Genomic DNA, 18,613 nt, shown 5'->3' with positions numbered 1-18,613 from the left:
CGGCATGCTAAACGCGCGCATCACCAAACTCTGTCATACCACCCTACGTACTATTTACAGGGAAGACAACGACAAACAATTGCAAGTCTATGATGCATGCGATTTGAACTTGAGCGGGCAAGGTCACACGCTACAGCATAGACACGGAACGATTGATTCATCCCGCAGCTTCAGAATAAGTGGTCCACAGCGGAAATATGTTACAATAATGATATATTCACATACACGGAAAGTCTCATGTATAGTAACTGTGGTACAAAATGCTTACGCCAGCATGGGGATAATATGGAGAACAGTTAGTTGTTCTTTCATGCCATCGATATCTTTAGAGACAGCAGCTCGAAAATCGCGCAATTCATCAACTATCGCTGATTTAACCGCATTTCAGTCTTTCATTCCAATTGGACCGGGATTTAATTCAGCGTCGTTGGAATATTCAATTTGTATCCTAATGATACTTGTATAAGATCGAAAATCCTGACACATTTGGCCAAGTCCCGAGGACGGTGTCTGTCACGGTTGAGTGAACACATATATATGTGGCTAGCACAAATGTAAACATTATCACTGGCGCGGGGAACGTACTACTCAAATCGTGGTCCATAGCGGAAATATGTTACAATAATGATATATTCACATACACAGAGAGTCTCATGTATATTTACTGTAATACAAGTTGCTTACGCCAGCATGGGGATAATATGGAGATAATAAAACGACAGGTGTTTCGGACTTAAGCTTACGCTTGTTTTCAGTCTTCACATTTATTTGTCGTTTGGGACACAAACGGAAAACACAATCCTGTAAACGATGTGTTATCTATCATCGTTAGGTCTGTCTTTGTGAACTTACAAGAATCCATTATCCGCTATGCTTTGGAATTGCACAGATTCGTCACTATGAGTAAGTGAATTTTGTTCAACTGCTTTGAAGTGTATTTGGGCTGAACGGTGTCTCTATAATAGACTGAAATAACCGGTTTTGAGTTGAATTTGTGTTTCTATATTTAGATTTTCCCGTGTCAAGGCAGACGAGAGTATGATGGAAACAATGACAATGGACCGTGAAATTTGGTCAGGGTCACGCACAAACGATGTGTGTATATCAGGTGCACGTGATATGCCTACAATGGGTCTGGCTTTTTTATTTCCCATTTTTGTGGCTGGAACACGATCAGTTTGTTTCTATTGAATTTGGGATAGTATGAATAAATAACCAATCAAAGCGTATTTTGATAGTGATTGCGGTATTTCATAGGGTACAAGGCACATGTATCTAGCGTTTTATAAAATGGGTGAGGTAAGATGGGGTTTAAAGTCGTGCACAAGATTATTGCATTAATGTAGCGACGTTCATGCACGTGTGTGTCTGTGCGTCTCTGAATGTGTGTGTTTGCTTGTACCAGTGCGGACGTATGCCGTTTTTATATAGTGCTAGCCCACTGAGATGCCATGCTGCAGTTTAACATGATTACCCCGCTCAGCCACCATATACTGATTCGAGCCGACCAGTCCTTGTTTTATGCCCTTAATTCTGAAAGCCAGGCAGGGTAAAAACAAGTTGCATCTTTCAAGGTTTTCTTTCACGCGGCCGGCTATCGAACCACCGACCTTTCACTCTCCGTCAGGCGCTCTACCAATCCGCCACTGAGGTCGTTCGATAATTTGCTGAGTAATCATTCCTAACTACATTAACATCATTTGTAAACGCAGGAAACTGGAATTTCGGCACGGGGTTGGCACGGGTACAGTCGCTGCTATCGGCTTTGGCACTGGTATGGCGCTCTCTTTTTCTTCTCTATAGCTACTCGTCAAGCCCTGTAATGAATATGTCTTGGTCTAAAATCGACTTTTATCGCATACACGCTAAATTGTATCGTATGTTTTAATCACGAACAGTCGTCTTACTTTCTCCTTGACCTTTAACCTTCTCTCCATTTGTCAGGATGTCAGAGTGAGTGAGTTTAGTTTTACATCGCTTTGAACATCTTTTCAGTTGTATCACGTGTACGGCGTGACAGTTTGATTTGGAAGGTATGCCCAAAGTGACGTTTTTGAAACCCACGAGCACGAGACTGTCACAAAAAACTAATCAGGAGGAACCTGGGATTCGAACCCATTAGTACGTCTAGGAGACCCGACCGCCTCCGTGGTCTAGTGGTAGAGCGTCCGCCCGGAGAGCGGAAGGTCCGAGGTTGGGTCCCCGGCCGCGTCATACCAAAAGACATTAAGATATGGTACTTGTTGTTCCCCTGTCTGGGTCTCAGCACTAAGGGAGTAAAGGATCTGGTTTTAATCAGATTGTCCTCAACATGTCAACCATACACATTTTGGAAAGCTTTAGGTGGGCACTGAATGTTGTAACCCTGTTTGACAAGAGTTGTATGATGCCCTTTGAAATCTTCGTAGAAAGAGCATGTTCAACTGGACAAATTATGTTTTACCATTTTATAGTAAAATACACACTTCTCCCACCCTCAACCGCCCCTTCCAACAATCTCTCTTGTTCACCCCCAAATCACATAATCACCAATGGATAAACACTATGGAATCTGTTAAGAATCCATAATCAACTCTTGAAATCTCATAATCCTCTATAATCAACACGCAATCTCAAGTTCCTCAAATCAATCTCCAAAGCTCTTCATGCAATATCTCGATCTCCCATGTTCCCCATCCAATCTCCCTATCTCCCTTGTTCGACGTGCAATATCACAAATCAACCTTGTTCCCAATCTCATAGCCCATGTTCCCAATCCCATCTCCCGTGTTCCATGTTCCCCATCCAAACTCCTATGTCCCCCAATCCTCTATCACAATCTCCGTGTTTCCAATTCACTCTCCTTCTTCTATGATCTCAATCTAATCCTCCTCTCTTCCATGGTCCTAGTCCTATTTTCCATGTTCCTAATCATATCTTCAAGTTCCCCATCAAATCTCCCAATAACCAATGCTAATCATGCCTATTTCCTATTCGTCCCATCCAGCAACCTTGTTTCGTTTGCATCCCGACCAAATGCGTTTCCTATGTGTAATCTCAATCACCCAATTTCACCAATGATTCACAGAATTATAAAATCCATCTCTCCTACTCACTACAAAATCCAAAATGTGTGAGTGTTCTTAAACACAAGTCAACAATATTCCAGCTGCATGCTTTCCTCGGACAAAAACAACTTTTCAGGGTATTAAAAGTCAGTATATAACACCCGCTATCGTCATATTGTACCTTGAAAATGAACGGCTTCTCCTCTGCAGGTATAACAACGAGTTGGGTGAAAACACCCAGTCAAGTTGACATAATCGAAAGCTTTGAAGCATTACCTGATTTGTAAATGATTGCGATTTTCAGAAAGTTCGCCGCGACCTTCTATGGAGGTGTCCCCAGATCTTCACACAGAGAGGTATCGCATCGGAGTAAAAGATCTGGTTTTAATCAGACTGTCCTCAACATGTCAACCATTCACATTTTTGAAAGCTTTACATGGGCATTGAAAGTTGTAACCCTGTTGGACAAGAGTTGTATGACGCCCTTTGAAATCTTCGTAGAAAGACCATTTTCGACTGGACAAATTATATTTTTCCATTTTATAGTAAAATACACACATCTCCCACCCTCAACCGCACCTTCCAACAATCTCTCTTGTTTAACCCCAAATCACATAATCCCTTATGGATAAACACTATGGAATCAGTTAAGCATCAATAATCAACACTTTAAATCATTCTCATAATCCTTTATAATCAACACGCAATCTCAAGTTCCTCAAATCAATCTCCAAAGCTCTTCATGCAATAAATAAGTTGACATAATCAAAAGCTTTGCAGCATTACCTGATTTGTAAATCATTGCGAAGAAGTACTCACTTGAACAAAGGCACATTTGATCTTCCACGAACACCTTCCGTCGGGTCTCTACTATTCATTGTAGAAGATATTGCAGGAAGTGTCTTAGGTATTAGCCCTCTGGTTTTGGAAACAAAAGCGATGTTTGTTAGATATACTGGATGTCCTGCTAAAAAGGGCTCCGGAGAAATAGAATTGTACATATGAAACCCGGTTAATCCGGATGTGGCGAATCCGGATTAACGCATTTTCTGTTAGGAGTATATTCAATAGGTATGGTTGCCGGGAAACAGGTTTCTGATTGACGGGGTCGAGACTAACGAGGTTTTACCGTAAACCATTAGTTAAGTTACCTGTTGTCTTTCACGGCACCATGTCGGAGATAAAGGCTGTCGTCAAGTATACTGACATGAGCGAGGACATGCAGCAGGTTGCAGTGGACTATGCACAAGCACTGGAACAGTTCAACATTGAGAAGGACATCGCTGAATACATCAAGAAGGAGTTCGACAAGAAGTACAACCCCACATGGCATTGTATTGTCGGCCGCAACTTTGGCAGCTACGTCACCCACGAGACCAAGCACTTCATGTACTTCTATTTGGGACAGGTGTCTGTTCTCCTCTTCAAATCAGGATGAACAATGGACCATGATGCTTAAATAAGAAGACAATGGATAAAGTTACGGTTTTAGTGTCAAGTACTCAAGTCTATTAACTCTGTCATCTTGGATAAAATGTGAATGTTACCTGTTCATAAACATCTTGCCTAAGTACCTTAACTTCTGGAGATTATTGAAATACAAAACATTGTTTCAGTATAAGTAAACCATGCTTGCTCCATGAACGGATGGAAGCCAGCGTTAATGATTCTGTTAATCAAACAGTTACAGTTGTGCTCCTTCAGTGGGATGTACCTTTAAAACGTATACATTTCGTTTGGCGAAATGTAACGTACGTCTTTGTGACGTCTTTGTTCGGCCTTAACAACAACAACAACAAAAAAAACTATTCAAAAAGTAATTTCTTCCAATTAACTTGCTTACAGAAAGGCATGTATTAAATGGAAAACTCAATAACTCAATTAAAATAGAAACCTTTGAGTAAAAACTCTATTGCTCAAAAGGGTATCTGGAGCTCTGTAGGTTATTTAATAATTGACGTCAAGTCTTCTGCGTTTATGGGGTTATAAACGTACACACACGTGTGCATTTTGTGCGAAACAGGTTTCTACATTTATACCGCCACAAACCCAAATATATTGAAGTCAATTCTTTTTGATAAATAAGTTAACAATAATAACTTCACAAATTGATCATTTAATCATAAACACAAACAACTGACAACCATACGAAACCTGTGACACTATTAAACGCAATAATGCACAACAATAAGAACAATTGCTTGGTTAGCCTGTCAAATGACTTGTTTTTTATACTATATATCATCACTCAACCGCACGATGGATACACATCATATAATTTGACTGTTTAGGTAACAAAGTGGGTATTGAATTGTTTTAGTCACATTTACTATCTGATTCTAGTTTTGTTGTTGATATGCTCAAGTATCCTTCGACTGTGTTCTTGTGTTAGCTGTTGCTTGCCAATATTTGACTATTCCAATAAATATACCAGCTTGATATATGGATCAAGCACAGATATGGCTACTGATCCCGCTTGGCTAGACCGAGTGCCCTCTCAAAATTGTTTGGAAATTTATATCTCCAAAGTTGCCAAAACTTATAAAATGCCTTAGCGACGTCACAGTTAGACACTGATTGTAAGTATTTTAGACTGTTCTTTTGATAATGATAGCAATTATCCCTGTAGTTTATCCAGATTCCCGATGGTTAATTCTGACTCGATCGCCGAATGACAAGGGCGACGCCATGTTTGTTTATAAAGACTATCCGCATATGACCCCAAAGGATATCGTTTTTATCCGTTGGCTTTATCCTGCCGAGAAAACTACCAATTATATGATAAAGGTATTTATCTTGTGTGAGATGTGTAAGTGTGTTAATCCTCTCAATGACAACTTGTACGATTTAGTAGCATTGTAATACAGTCAAGCAATTACACAAAACAAAATGCTCATCTAATGAGGATATTACTTTGTGCGTTTAAAATGAAAATTATGTCCATCATCATTTATTCCTATATATTTCCTTGAAACCTGTTTGATCTCAGTTTTCAACCATGTTGGCAAATGATTGTTTTATGTTTGACATTATGTTGTAAAATGTTGACGTGTATGTTTCTAAAGTAAGTCCACCCCAGCTTCAAAATCATGTCAAACGCCATTTAGTTACCACCTCGACGAAAACCCATTTCATATCCTGCCAACATGCAGCCAATGAAAATATTCAAGAATATATTTATCTTTTTTATCCCAGTCTGTTGGTTATTTACCTATTGTTAAGTTTGGAGGAAAATAAATAGTTATACCGAACTTTGTATCAATATGTATACAATTTCAGTTTGTCATTTTTCTTAAAAAATGTTCCCCGTTTTGATTGCGAGTTGGAATAGGTCCCAGCAGCAGCAGCTTGTCGTAGATCCTTTTGTCATTGTGATTGGTTGAATGCTTGTGGACGACGTGGTATGTTGCACCTAATATCACTGGTTTGTCTGGTCCAAACTAGGTTATTTATATTATAAAGCTGGAATAATACTGAGTGCGGCGTAAAACAACAAACGGACACAGACCCTGCCACTTCAGAATCATCGTCATGCTCACATTGATAGTTTTGGTATTGAAGTTAGTAAGGACTTAATCTTTGCAGCCTAATAGTCCCGTTGGCGTTCTGGGTCAGAATAGCAGATGAGCCTACTAACATGATGGTAGAGTGGTTCCAAGGTGTGACAACAGCGTTGATCGTTGCTCTTGCTGTCAACCACTACTTAGCTTGGCCCAGACGCTGTTATTTATAGCCCGCCGTTATATAGCTGGAATATTGCTGACTGGGGCGGGAAACGACATTAACTCCTGTTCAAAGCACTTGGGACTCTGGTTAGAATAGATTACCTGCACCACATTGCTAGTCTTAATTGGGTTGTCAGTCTCTTTGACTTGGATGATTTCGTGTCATCGTACCCAGATGGCGTGGATAGTGTCTCATGTTTTAATCACTTGTTTGTCTTGGACTGACTCGGTTATTTGCAAGCGCCCGTGACCTAGCTGGAATATTGCTAACTGCAGCATTAGACAACATGCTCATATTCATTCAATCATTTCTGTATGTTGGATTGGGATACTGGTTCGACTGGCGAGAACCTATGACAGGGAATCAGAAAATACCAGTAACAGATGAATATTCATGTTTCATTTCATTTTCTTATATATCTGATGAGACCCGTGAAGATCCGGTGTAGAATATAATTATGCCCCACATGCACTCATTCACAATTCAACCATTATCACAAGCCTTGTTGGTTTTAAGTTGTTCCACAGCTTGTAACACTTCAGCAGAGGATATTCTTGCATGTAATGTGGTATTACAATCTTCTTTCTACATCAAAATCATTTAAATCAAAGTTAAAGTCCGCATCATAGTTTGTTTGTTGTTTAACGACGCACTCATCAATATTCCAGGAATATGACGGCGGTCTGTAAATCATCGAGTCTAGACCAGATAGTTCAGTGATTGATATCATGAGCATCGATCTCCACAATTGGGATACACTGACAGGCATTAACCAAGTCAGCGAGTCTGACCACCCGATCACGTCAGTAGCCTCTCATGACAAGCATGGGTGGTTAAAGAGTTATTCTACCTTGGATGTTCACGGGTCTATTGGTTTAATGTGTGTCATCGTACTCCAAAGCATCCTTGAATATCCAGCGTATTATGATAAACGCCCCAGACAAATTCCCCAACAAAGTTGATTGATCATTTAAAGTGTTATAGGTGTTCGGGCAACTAGGCACATTAACACCTTGCCCATAATAAAGGTTTGCTAAGTACCTAGATATTTATAAACTAGTTAAACTGCCACACGCTTTAATATAAGTGAGAACGACATTCTGAACGTCATGGCGAACAATATTCCCAGAACATAAAAGTCCAGCCAATGAGAGGTCAGTATTGAGAACTGTTAGACTCCATCATTGCCTTAAGTCTGGTTAAGAGAACCTCCTCTCTAGGGTTATTTCTAGATATGTGTAATTTAGTCATAAAAGGATCGATGCCATAGGGAAGACGTCCTTTTAAAGGATGATGCCCATCTCTGCTGCCATTTTGTTTTAGCATGTATCATACTGACGGTGCCTAACTCTGCAGGGGAAGGTAAAATTATGTCATCCTGTTCTGATTCATCAAATTCTAATGCAACTTTTGCCATTTTTTCAGCCTTCTCATTTCCAAGTATTCCAACAAGAGCGGGGATCCATGACAATTCAATATCTAACAGATCTTTTGCTTAAGTTATTATAAAGGTCGAGAATATTGTTGATGAAGTCCTGCCTCGCCGAGGAAGAACCTACCCGAATTGCTTGCAATGCACTGACAGAGTCACTGAAAATTACCGCTGATACAGGCCTTAAAAAATTCATCCAACGCAACTCTTCAATAGTTGTTCCAAGTTCAGCAGAAAATACTGATAAGTGATCGGTTCTCTTTTCATGTGACCTTCCCTTTTATTGTCCAGACTCCATCACAGCACTTGACACGTTCGTTGCCTTCCCAGTATATATAGCTCCGCTGTGATGAGCTATTACCTTATTGAAGGGGGACATTATTCCAGACGGTTGGAGGCAGTATTTTCTTGATGGCTGGCAGTAGATATATAACAGCCAGATGAGGAAGATTCGGGGCCTTTCTTCTACGACCTGACTTGGGTCTGGACATTTTCGAACACTGATTCTTGGAATCAAGAACGAAGCACCTGCCTCATCCAAGATAAATGCTGTACATTGGTATGCGCACTAATCTTTGAAATAGGGCCTATTATTGAATATTCCTGCTGTCACATATTTGAGCCATTGGTTGGTTGGTTTGTTGTTTAACGCCGCACTCAGCAATATTCAAGCTATATGACGGCGGTCTGTAAATAATCGAGTCTGGACCAGATAATCCAGTGATTAATATCATGAGCATCGATCCACGCAATTGGGATCGATAATATGCATCAACCAAGTCAGCGAGCCTGACCACCCGATCCCTTTAGTCGCCTTTTACGACAAGCATAGTCGCCTTTTACGGCAAGCATGGGTTGCTGAAGACCTATTCTACACTGGATCTTCACGGTTGCCGGTGATCTATTCTAACCAGGGTCCCAAGGCTTTGGACAGGAGTTAATGTCGTTTCTCGCCCCAGTCAGCAATATTCCAGCTATGTAACGACGGGCTATAAATAACAGCGTCTGGGCCAAGCTAAGTAGTGGTTGACAGCAAGAGCAACAATCAACGCTGTTGTCACACCTTGGAACCACTCTACCATCATATTAGTAGGCTCGTCTGCTATACTGACACAAAACGCCAACGGGACTATTAGGCTGCAAAGATTAAGTCGTTACTAACTTGAATACCACAACCATCAATGTGAGCATGACGATGATTCTGAACTTGCAGGGTCTGTGTCCGTTTGTTGTTTTACGCCGCACTCAGTCTTATTCCAGCTTTATAATATAAATAATCTAGTTTGGACCAGACAAACCAGTGATATTAGGTGCAACATACCACGCCGCCCACAAGCATTCAACCAATCACAATGACAAAAGGATCTACGACAAGCTGCTGCTGCTGGGGCCTATTCCAACCCGCAATCAAAACAGAGAACTTGTTTTAAGAGAAATGACAAACTGAAATTGTATACATATTGATACAAAGTTAGGTATAACTATTTATTTTCCTCCAAACATAACAATAGGTAAATAACCAACAGATTGAGATAAAAAAGATAAATATATCCATGAATATTTTCATTGGCTGCATGTTGGCAGGATATGAAATGGGTTTTCGTCGAGGTGGTAACTAAATGCTGTTTGACGTGATTTTGAACTTGGGGTGGTTTTACTTTAGAAACATACACGTCAACATTTTACAACAAAACGTCAAACATAAAACAATCATCTGCCAACATGGTTGAAAACTGAGATCAAACATGTTTCAAGGAAACACATGATAATGAAGAAATGATAATGGACATAATTTTCATTTTAAACGCACAAGTATTATCCTCATTAGATGAGCATTTTGTTTTGTGTAATTGCTTGGCTGTATTACAATGCTACTACATCGTACAAGTTGTCATATCTAGGAATAGTCAAATCTTGGCAAGCAACGGCTAACACAAGAATATAAACACGCAGTCTATGGACACGTGAGCGTATCAACGAAGAACTAGAATCAGACCTGGTAGTGACTGAGTGAGTGAGTGAGTAGGGTTTTACGCCACTTTCAGCATTATATACGGCGGTGGACACCAGAAATGAGCTTCACACATTGTACCCATGTCGCGAATCGAACACGGGTCTTCGGTGTGACGAGTGAACGCTTTGATCGTTAGGCTACCAGCCTGTCACATCTGGCGTAGTAAGTTTGATATAAATAGTTCAATACCTACTTTTTACCTGAACAGTCAAATTATATGATGTGTATCTATCGTGCGGTTGATTACATAACATATAAATAATAATAAATACCAAGTGATTATATGTCATTTGACAGGCTAACCAAGCAATTGTTCTTATTGTTGTGCATTATTGCGCTAAATGGTGTCACAGATTTTGTTGTCTACAGTTGTTTGTGTTCATGATTAAATGATCAATTTGTGAAGTTATTATTGTTAACTTATTTATCAAAAAGAATTGACTTCAATATATTTGGGTTTGTGGCGGTATAAATGTAGAAACCTGTTTCACACAAACCGCACACCTTTTTTTCACATTTATACCCCCATAAACGTAGAAGAATGGACGTCAATTATTAAATAATCTACAGAGCTCCAGATAACTTTTTCAGCATTAGAGTTTTTACTCGAAGGTTTTTATTTTAATTGAGTTATTGAAATTTTCCATTTAATGCATGCGTTTCTGTACGCAAGTTAATTGAAAAAAATTGCGTTTTGAATAGTTTTGGTGGGTATTTTACGCAAACACGCTGCTTATCTGTAGCTATGAAACTATGCATACAAAGAAACAATATCACTAATTTTAAGGCCGAACAAAGACGTTGCAAAGACGTACGTTACATTTAGCCATACGAAATGTGTACGTTTTAAATTTACATCCCACTGAAGGAGCACAACTGTAACTGTTTGACTCACAGAATCATTAACGCTGGCTTCCATCCGTTCATGGAGTAAGCTTGGTTTACTTATACTGAAACAATGTTTTGTATTTCAATAATCTCCAGAAGTTGAGGTACTTAAGCAAGATGTTTATGAGCAGGTAACATTCACATTTTATCCAAGATGACAGACTTGTGCACTTGACATTAAAATCGTAACTTTATCCATTGTCTCCTTATTTCAGCATTGTTCATCCTGATTTGAAGAGGAGAACAGCCACCTGTCCCAGATAGAAGTAGATGAAGTGCTTGGTCTCGTGGGTGACGTAGCTGCCAAAGTTGCGGCCGACAATACAATGCCATGTGGGGTTGAACTTCTTGTCGAACTCCTTCTTGACGAATGCAGCGATGTCCTTCTCAATGTTGTACTTCTCCATGGCTTGAGTGGCGCATTCTACAGCATCTTGCTGCATGTCCTCGCTCATGTCAGCATTCTTGATGACAGCTTTTCTCTCCGACATGTTGCTGTGAAGAAGAAGATGAAGAAGTTCATTCTTGAGGATCACAAATACAGCTTGCTTAGGATTTGAAAACCCAGCACGACACAGGCGAACCCGCGTTGACCAAGGCATAACCCTAGTTAACCTTAGTTATCAACTGATGACTTGCTTGATAATGGTCTTAGAACCTACACCGAAACGTCGCTCTTAATTGTAATTAAGATGCTGTTCGTCCATAAATTCTTATCCTTACTTAGTACTCCAACTTCTAAATGCCTATCAAAAAAGTAACTTTTTAATCTGTGATAGTTGTGTTTTAAAGCAACGGCTGTTGTGTGCCTCCTTTCTCCTGGCAGCAATTATTATAGCAAAGGTTGCATTTCATGCTTTGTGTTTCGGGAATTTGACTAAAGTTCCCCTTGATTAACACTGGTCAACTCAGGTTGAATCAAGTCAACCCTGGTGAACTCTTGCTATAAATAAATGTGCTTACCTCGGTTGACTCAGGTCACTCAAATTGTATTGATCGAACACACAGTGACAGAGAACATACAACCCTTATATAGGGCCCATACAACCCTTAGTTCGAATCCCGGTTCGCCCCAATTATGTTTCTAGGTTTGTCAGCAACACACCCGTGCTCGTGGGTTTCACCAAAGTGGTAAACGTCTGAGACCTGCATCACTTCTGGCTTTCCTCACACATGAAGCTGACACGCCGCGATACAACTTGAATACTGTTAAAAGCGGCGTTAAACCCAACTCACTCACTCATACAACCCTTATGTAATTTGATAAGTCATTTACAAAATACATGATTAAACAGTACAGTATTATATTCATATTTTTATAGACCGTCTCTGAAATATTTCGCTATTTCTATCAAAAGTAGCTTGGAGCATATTTTGTTTGTTAAGATGGATATTTACACAAATATTAAGGTACCATGAGATTTCCTGAGTATGAAAGACTTGGCCATTCCAACAGATCATTAACAGGTCACATAAGATAACAACAGAGGTTTTATTGTGTAAAGTGAAACCACATTAGTCTCGATTCATTGAATCAGAAAACTGTTTTCAGGGAACGCATATCGGTACAATGTACAATACTGCCAACAAAAGATTCGTTAATCCAGGCGGATACAATAGGATCGGCTCATCCGGATTATCGGGGCTGCGCTGAATATATTTTTTCACAAAACCCAAGATTTGGCAGAACATCCATCTTTTTCAGCAAAACATTGTTGTTTGTTTTAAAACATGATGCTTTATCATTTGTTCCAAGTATTTATTTCAATAAATGAATTGTCGGTGTATTGTATATAAGACATATATTTTCAGCTATAGGCTTGCCTGGTCCAGATTATTTACAGGCTGCAGTTAATGTGCAGATCAAAGGATCAATGTAGAATGAAAAAAAAAGCCTTTAGTTTTGAGACGTACCCCTACCTCCACCCAACAGAAAAAAACAACTTAATTTTGTTAGGAAAGTTGCAAACAAGGTAGTTCATACGGAAATTGTGTCATTGTTTGTTGCATTTAGGTGACTGGGACGAGGCACAGGAAACACATGGGGATGGAAAGGCGTAAAAGAGGCAGATTTGACGCATAGCAGGAAGAGGTAACTACGGCATGATCAGCTTGGGATATTGGGGGACATGATGGGGAACTTGGGAGATATGTTTGGGAACATGGTAGAAAGGGATATTGGACGTGTGACATTGAAGGAAGGGCGGTGTGATGGGTTTGTTGGTTGGTTGCTTTGTTGTTTAACGCCGCACTCAGCAATATTCCAGCTATATGACGGCGGTCTGTAAATAATCGAGTCTGGACCAGACGATCCAGTGGTTAATATCATGAACATCGATCCACGCAATTGGGATCGATGACATGCATCAACCAAGTCAGCGAGCCTTACCACCCGATCCCGTTAGTCGCCTTTTACGACAAGCATAGTCGCCTTTTACGGCAAGCATGGGAAGCATGGAAGGACGGGCGATTGGATGGGAAACATGGAAGGGCGGGAGATTGGATAGGAAACTAGAAGAAATCGAGATTGGATGGGAAACTAAAATGGGAGATTGGATTAGAAACATGAAGGAAGGGAGATTAGATGGGAAACTAGAAGGAAGGGAAATTGGACAGGAAACATGAAGGAAGGAGATTGGATGGGAAAGTAGAAGGAAGGGAGATTGGATAGGAAACTATAAGGGAGATGAGATTGGATGGGAAACTAGAAGGAAGGGAGATTGGATAGGAAAGTTGAAGGAAGGGAGATTGGATAGGAAACATGAAGGAAGGAGATTGGATGGGAAAGTAGAAGGATGGGAGATTGGGTAGAAAACTAGAAGGAAGGGAGATTGGATGGGAAAGTAGAAGGAAGGGAGATTGGATAGGACAGTTGAAGGAAGGGAGATTGGATAGGAAACATGAAGGAAGGAGATTGGATGGGAAAGTAGAAGGAAAGGAGATTGGATGGGAAACTAGAAGGAAGGGAGATTGGATGGGAAAGTAGAAGGATGGGAGATTGGGTAGAAAACTAGAAGGAAGGAGATTGGATGGGAAACATGTGAGGATGGGAGATTGGATGGGAAACTAGAAGGAAAGGGAGATTGGATAGGAAAGTTGAAGGAAGGGAGATGAGATGGAAAACATGAAGGAAGGGAGATTGGATGGGGAACATGTAAGGACGGGAGATTGGGTAGAAAACTAAAAGGAAGGGAGATTGGATGGGAAGCATGAAGGAAGGGAAATTGGATGGGGAATATGTAAGGATGGGAGATTGGATGGGAAACTAGAAAGAAGGGAGATTGGATGGGGAATATGTAAGGATGGGTGATTGGATAGGAAACTAGAAGGAAGGGAGATTGGATGGGAAACACGTGAGGATGGGAGATTGGGTGGGAAACATGTGAGGATGGGAGATTGGATGGGAAACTAGAGGGAAAGGGAGATTGGATAGGAAAGGTGAAGGAAGGGAGATGAGATTGGATAGGAAACTAGAAGGAAGGGAGATTGGGTGGGAAACATGTGAGGACGGGAGATTGGGTGGGAAACATGTGAGGATGGGAGATTGGATGGGAAACTAGAAGGAAGGGAGATTGGATGGGAAGCATGAAGGAATGGAGATTGGATGGGAAACATGAAGGAAGGGAGATTGGATAGGAAGCATGAAGGAAAGGGAGATTGGATGGGAAACATGAAGGAAGGGAGATTGGATGGGAAACATGAAGGAAGGGAGATTGGATGGGAAACTAGAAGGAAAGGGAGATTGGATAGGAAGCATGAAGGAAAGGGAGATTGGATGGGAAACATGAAGGAAGGGAGATTGGATGGGGAACATGTGAGGTTGGGAGATTGGATGGGAAACTAGAAGGAAAGGGAGATTGGATGGGAAACATGAAGGAAGGGAGATTGGATGGGGAACATGTGAGGTTGGGAGATTGGGTGGGAAACTAGAAGGAAAGGGAGATTGGATGGGAAACATGAAGGAAGGGAGATCGGATGGGAAACTAGAAGGAAAGGAGATTGGATGGGAAAGTAGAAGGAAGGGAGATTGGGTAGGAAACTAGAAGGAAAGGAGATTGGATGGGAAGCATGAAGGAAGGGAGATTGGATAGGAAACATGGAAGGATGGGAGATTGGATAGGAAACTAGAAGAAATCGAGATTGGGTAGGAAACTAGAAGGAAGGGAGATTGGATAGGAAACTAGAAGGAAGGGAGATTGGATGGGAAACTAGAAGGCCTCGCCCAATATTTTTCTGCTGAACTAATATGACACCGTAAACGGCAACTAAAGACACCATAGCGAATTTATTATGCCGAAATGTTTACGCAGTCTGGTATCCTTATCGCACGTCCTGAAGGGTCAAAGGGAGACTACTCTTCAAACCTTACAGGCCAAACCTTCTTGACAATTTTAACTATAATCTTTATTAACAAAGACACGAACGGGATATAAAAAAAGATTAATGTCCTTGCACATCACAATTAATGGTAGTAAAACACAAAACTGTGTCAAATTAGGAATTTCGGTTCCAGAGTTTTCATTTGAAATATTTGAGATGGGTGTTGGAAAATCAAGATGGCTGTTACAGACGGTATACGGTCTCATATTAGGTCAGTATCAACCATCTTGGATCTTTACTGACGGTATACGGGCTCATGTCGGGTCAGTAGTTCTGCTCCCGGATTGGTCAAACTCACTTTGAGGCATAATAAATTAGATTATGCTTATACAAGGCGTTCGAAAACACTGGTAACCAATACTACCCATATACGGTATAGTTCAACGCTGCATTAATCGCGCTGCATAAATATGCTGAACTCAGAAAACAGTTAATTGATAAATATTATAACCCTTATCCAAGTCTACAGAAATTTGTTACATTAATGTCAAGTAAGAATGTAGTAACAACGAAAAAGCTGTCAATGTACATATTGCATGCTATGAAGCTAAGAAGCTCCAAATGTGTTAACCATATGAATGTATATACACCCATTACTATATAACATGTACTATAGGCCTATGGCCTCTCAGTATTATGAATAAACACATATACGAATCGCGCGGGAACGCTTTGACCATGGTTACACCACCACTTAGGTAAGGGTTAAAAGATCGCCGGCTAGTCGAAAGTCGGAGTTTATTTAATTTCTTCATTTGAGATAAAAATGGCAACAAAGGCGAATAAAATGAGGACAACGTGGTTGTAAAATGTTTGTTTGTTTGTTATTTGTTGTATAACGCCGCACTCAGCAATAATCCATCCATATGACGGCGGTCTGTAAATTATCGCGTCTGGACCAGACAATCTGTGACATGTAACCTGGTTGGTAATGTGTCATCGTTGAACCACTGGTTTGACAGGCAAAGACTCGATTATTTACAGTCTGCTGCGCTGAAGACTGATTGTTGCTGAGTGCGGCATGACACATCATTAATATCCATAGAAATATCCAAATAAAGCGCACAAAATCTGTGTTTGTACTTAGGAAAGGTGACGCTGGTCAATTAAAGACAATAACTAAACCATCTACCAGAAAAAAATCCGTTTGAAAATCCCCCAGAGAAATAATATCTTTTTCATTTACACAAAAACATTATGTGAGGCTTTTTAATGTAAACAAATGAAAATTCAGGGTTGAGACGAATCCATTTTCTGTAGAACTGTTGAGGTGGATCGTTCCCATTTCTATCTGGTACAAATATAGATATCGGCCGAGTAAGGATAGATTGATCGATGATGAATATTTTAGGCCACAGGAAATTTATTATTGTTCATCAGATTGTTCAGTTAAAATTGAGATATTCCGTATGTGTTGTAGTTTAACCTATCGTCTATCCAGTTAAAACAGTTTAAATAATATAGCTTTGAAAGACCACGAACAGCAACACACGACGCGGGACAACTTTGATGGGTGTGGCAGAAATAAACAGTGATTTAACTGCAATAGTTCCAGAAATCTCAACATTGATTCTGCATTTCAGTTACTAACATACGTTTATATACTTGTGAGGATAAAATAGTACTCTTACCTGATTAGTATGGAAACGCCTTTGAAATTTGTGAGATACTTGTCGAGTTGTAATATCGAAATGCTATTATTTCATTTCGTGTTACCTTCGGTTACATATCATCCCATAACAACCACAGCAAGCTATGATTAGAAATTCTATTGGTTAAATGCTGCAGTTTGACTGGCTGAGTTGAGTGTTTACTGTAGGAGGTTTTAACTTCCCGGCATGCAAAACGCGCGCATCCCCAAACTCTGTCATTAAAACCTGCGTACTATTTACAGGGAATAGACAAGGACGAACAATTGCAAGTGTATGAGGCGTGCGATTTGGACTTGAGCCGGCAAGGGCGCACGCTACAGCATAAACACTGAACGCTTGATTCATCCCGGAGCTTCAGAATAAGTGGTCCACAGCGGAAATATGTTACAATAATGCCATATTCACATACACGGAAAGTCTCATGTATATTAACTGTGATACAAGTTGCCTACGCCAGCATGGGGATAATATGGAGATAATAAAACGCCAGATGTTTCGGACTTTAGCTTACGCTTTTCTTTGTCGTTTTGGACACAAACGGAAAACACAATCCTATAAACGATGTGTTATCTATCATCGTTAAGTCTGTCTTACATGAACTTACAAGAACCCATTACCAGCTTTCTTTGAAATTGCACAGATTCGTCACTATGAGTAAGTGAATGTTGTTCAACTGCTTTGAAGTGTATTTTGGGTTGAACGGCGTCTCTATAATAGACTGAAATAACCGGTTTTGAGATGAATTTGTGTTTCCATATTTAGATTATTTTAAAAGAGCGTTGATATGACTTTCCCATGTCAAAGCAGACGAGAGTATGATGGAAACAATGACAATGGACCGTGAAATTTGGTCAGGGTCACGCACAAACGATGTGTGTATATCTGGTGCACGTGATATGCCTACAATGGGTCTGGCTTTTTGAATTTCCCTTGTTTTTGGCTGGAACAGAATCAGTTTGTTTCTATTAAATTTGGGATAGTATGAATAAATAACCAACTAAAGCGTGTTTTGATAGTGGTTGCGGTATTTGATAGGATACTGGGTACATGTATCTAGCGTTTTTTAAAATGAGTGAGTTAAAATGGGGTTTTAAGTCGTGCTCATGATTATTGCACTTATGTAGCGACGTTCATGCACGTGTGTGTCTGTGCGTCTCTGTATGTGTGTGTTTTCTTGTACCAGTGCGGACGTATGCCGTTTTTATATAGTGCTAGCCCACTGAGATGCCATGCTGCAGTTTAACATGATTACCCGCTCAGCCACAGTAAACTGATTCGAGCAGACCAGTCCTTGTTTTATGCCCTTAATTCTGAAAGCCAGGCAGGGTAAAAACAAGTAGCATCTTTCAAAGTTTTTTTTTCCCACGCGGCCGGCTATCGAATCACCGACCTTTCACTCTCCGTCAGGCGCTGTACCACTCCGCCACTGAGGTCGTTCGAAAAGTTGCGGAGTTATCATTCCTAACTACATAAC

General features: G+C 40.3%; 1 protein-coding gene and 1 pseudogene across 1 annotated transcript; one reads left to right on the top strand and one right to left on the bottom strand.

Moving 5' to 3' along the window:
• Positions 1 to 4,218: 4,218 nt before the first annotated feature.
• Positions 4,219 to 4,485, top strand: LOC139455514 (dynein light chain LC6, flagellar outer arm-like). The gene has a single exon (XM_071237061.1). The coding sequence runs from the start codon at positions 4,219 to 4,221 to the stop codon at positions 4,483 to 4,485; it is 267 nt and encodes an 88-aa protein (XP_071093162.1).
• Positions 4,486 to 9,676: 5,191 nt separating this feature from the next.
• On the bottom strand, positions 9,677 to 17,219 carry LOC139456284 (dynein light chain 2, cytoplasmic pseudogene; annotated as a pseudogene).
• Positions 17,220 to 18,613: the final 1,394 nt, after the last annotated feature.

The sequence above is a fragment of the Haliotis cracherodii genome, unplaced genomic scaffold, assembly GCF_022045235.1.
Source record: "Haliotis cracherodii isolate W230 unplaced genomic scaffold, xgHalCrac1.p SCAF_11, whole genome shotgun sequence".
Lineage (NCBI taxonomy): Eukaryota > Metazoa > Mollusca > Gastropoda > Lepetellida > Haliotidae > Haliotis > Haliotis cracherodii.
The sequence above is the reverse complement of the archived record's forward strand: the minus strand, read 5'-3'. Positions and strand labels throughout refer to the sequence as shown.

Coding starts and splice junctions, on each gene's coding strand:
- LOC139455514 (XM_071237061.1), top strand. CDS start 4,219: ATGTCGGAGATAAAGGCTGTCGTCAAGTATACTGACATGAGCGAGGAC.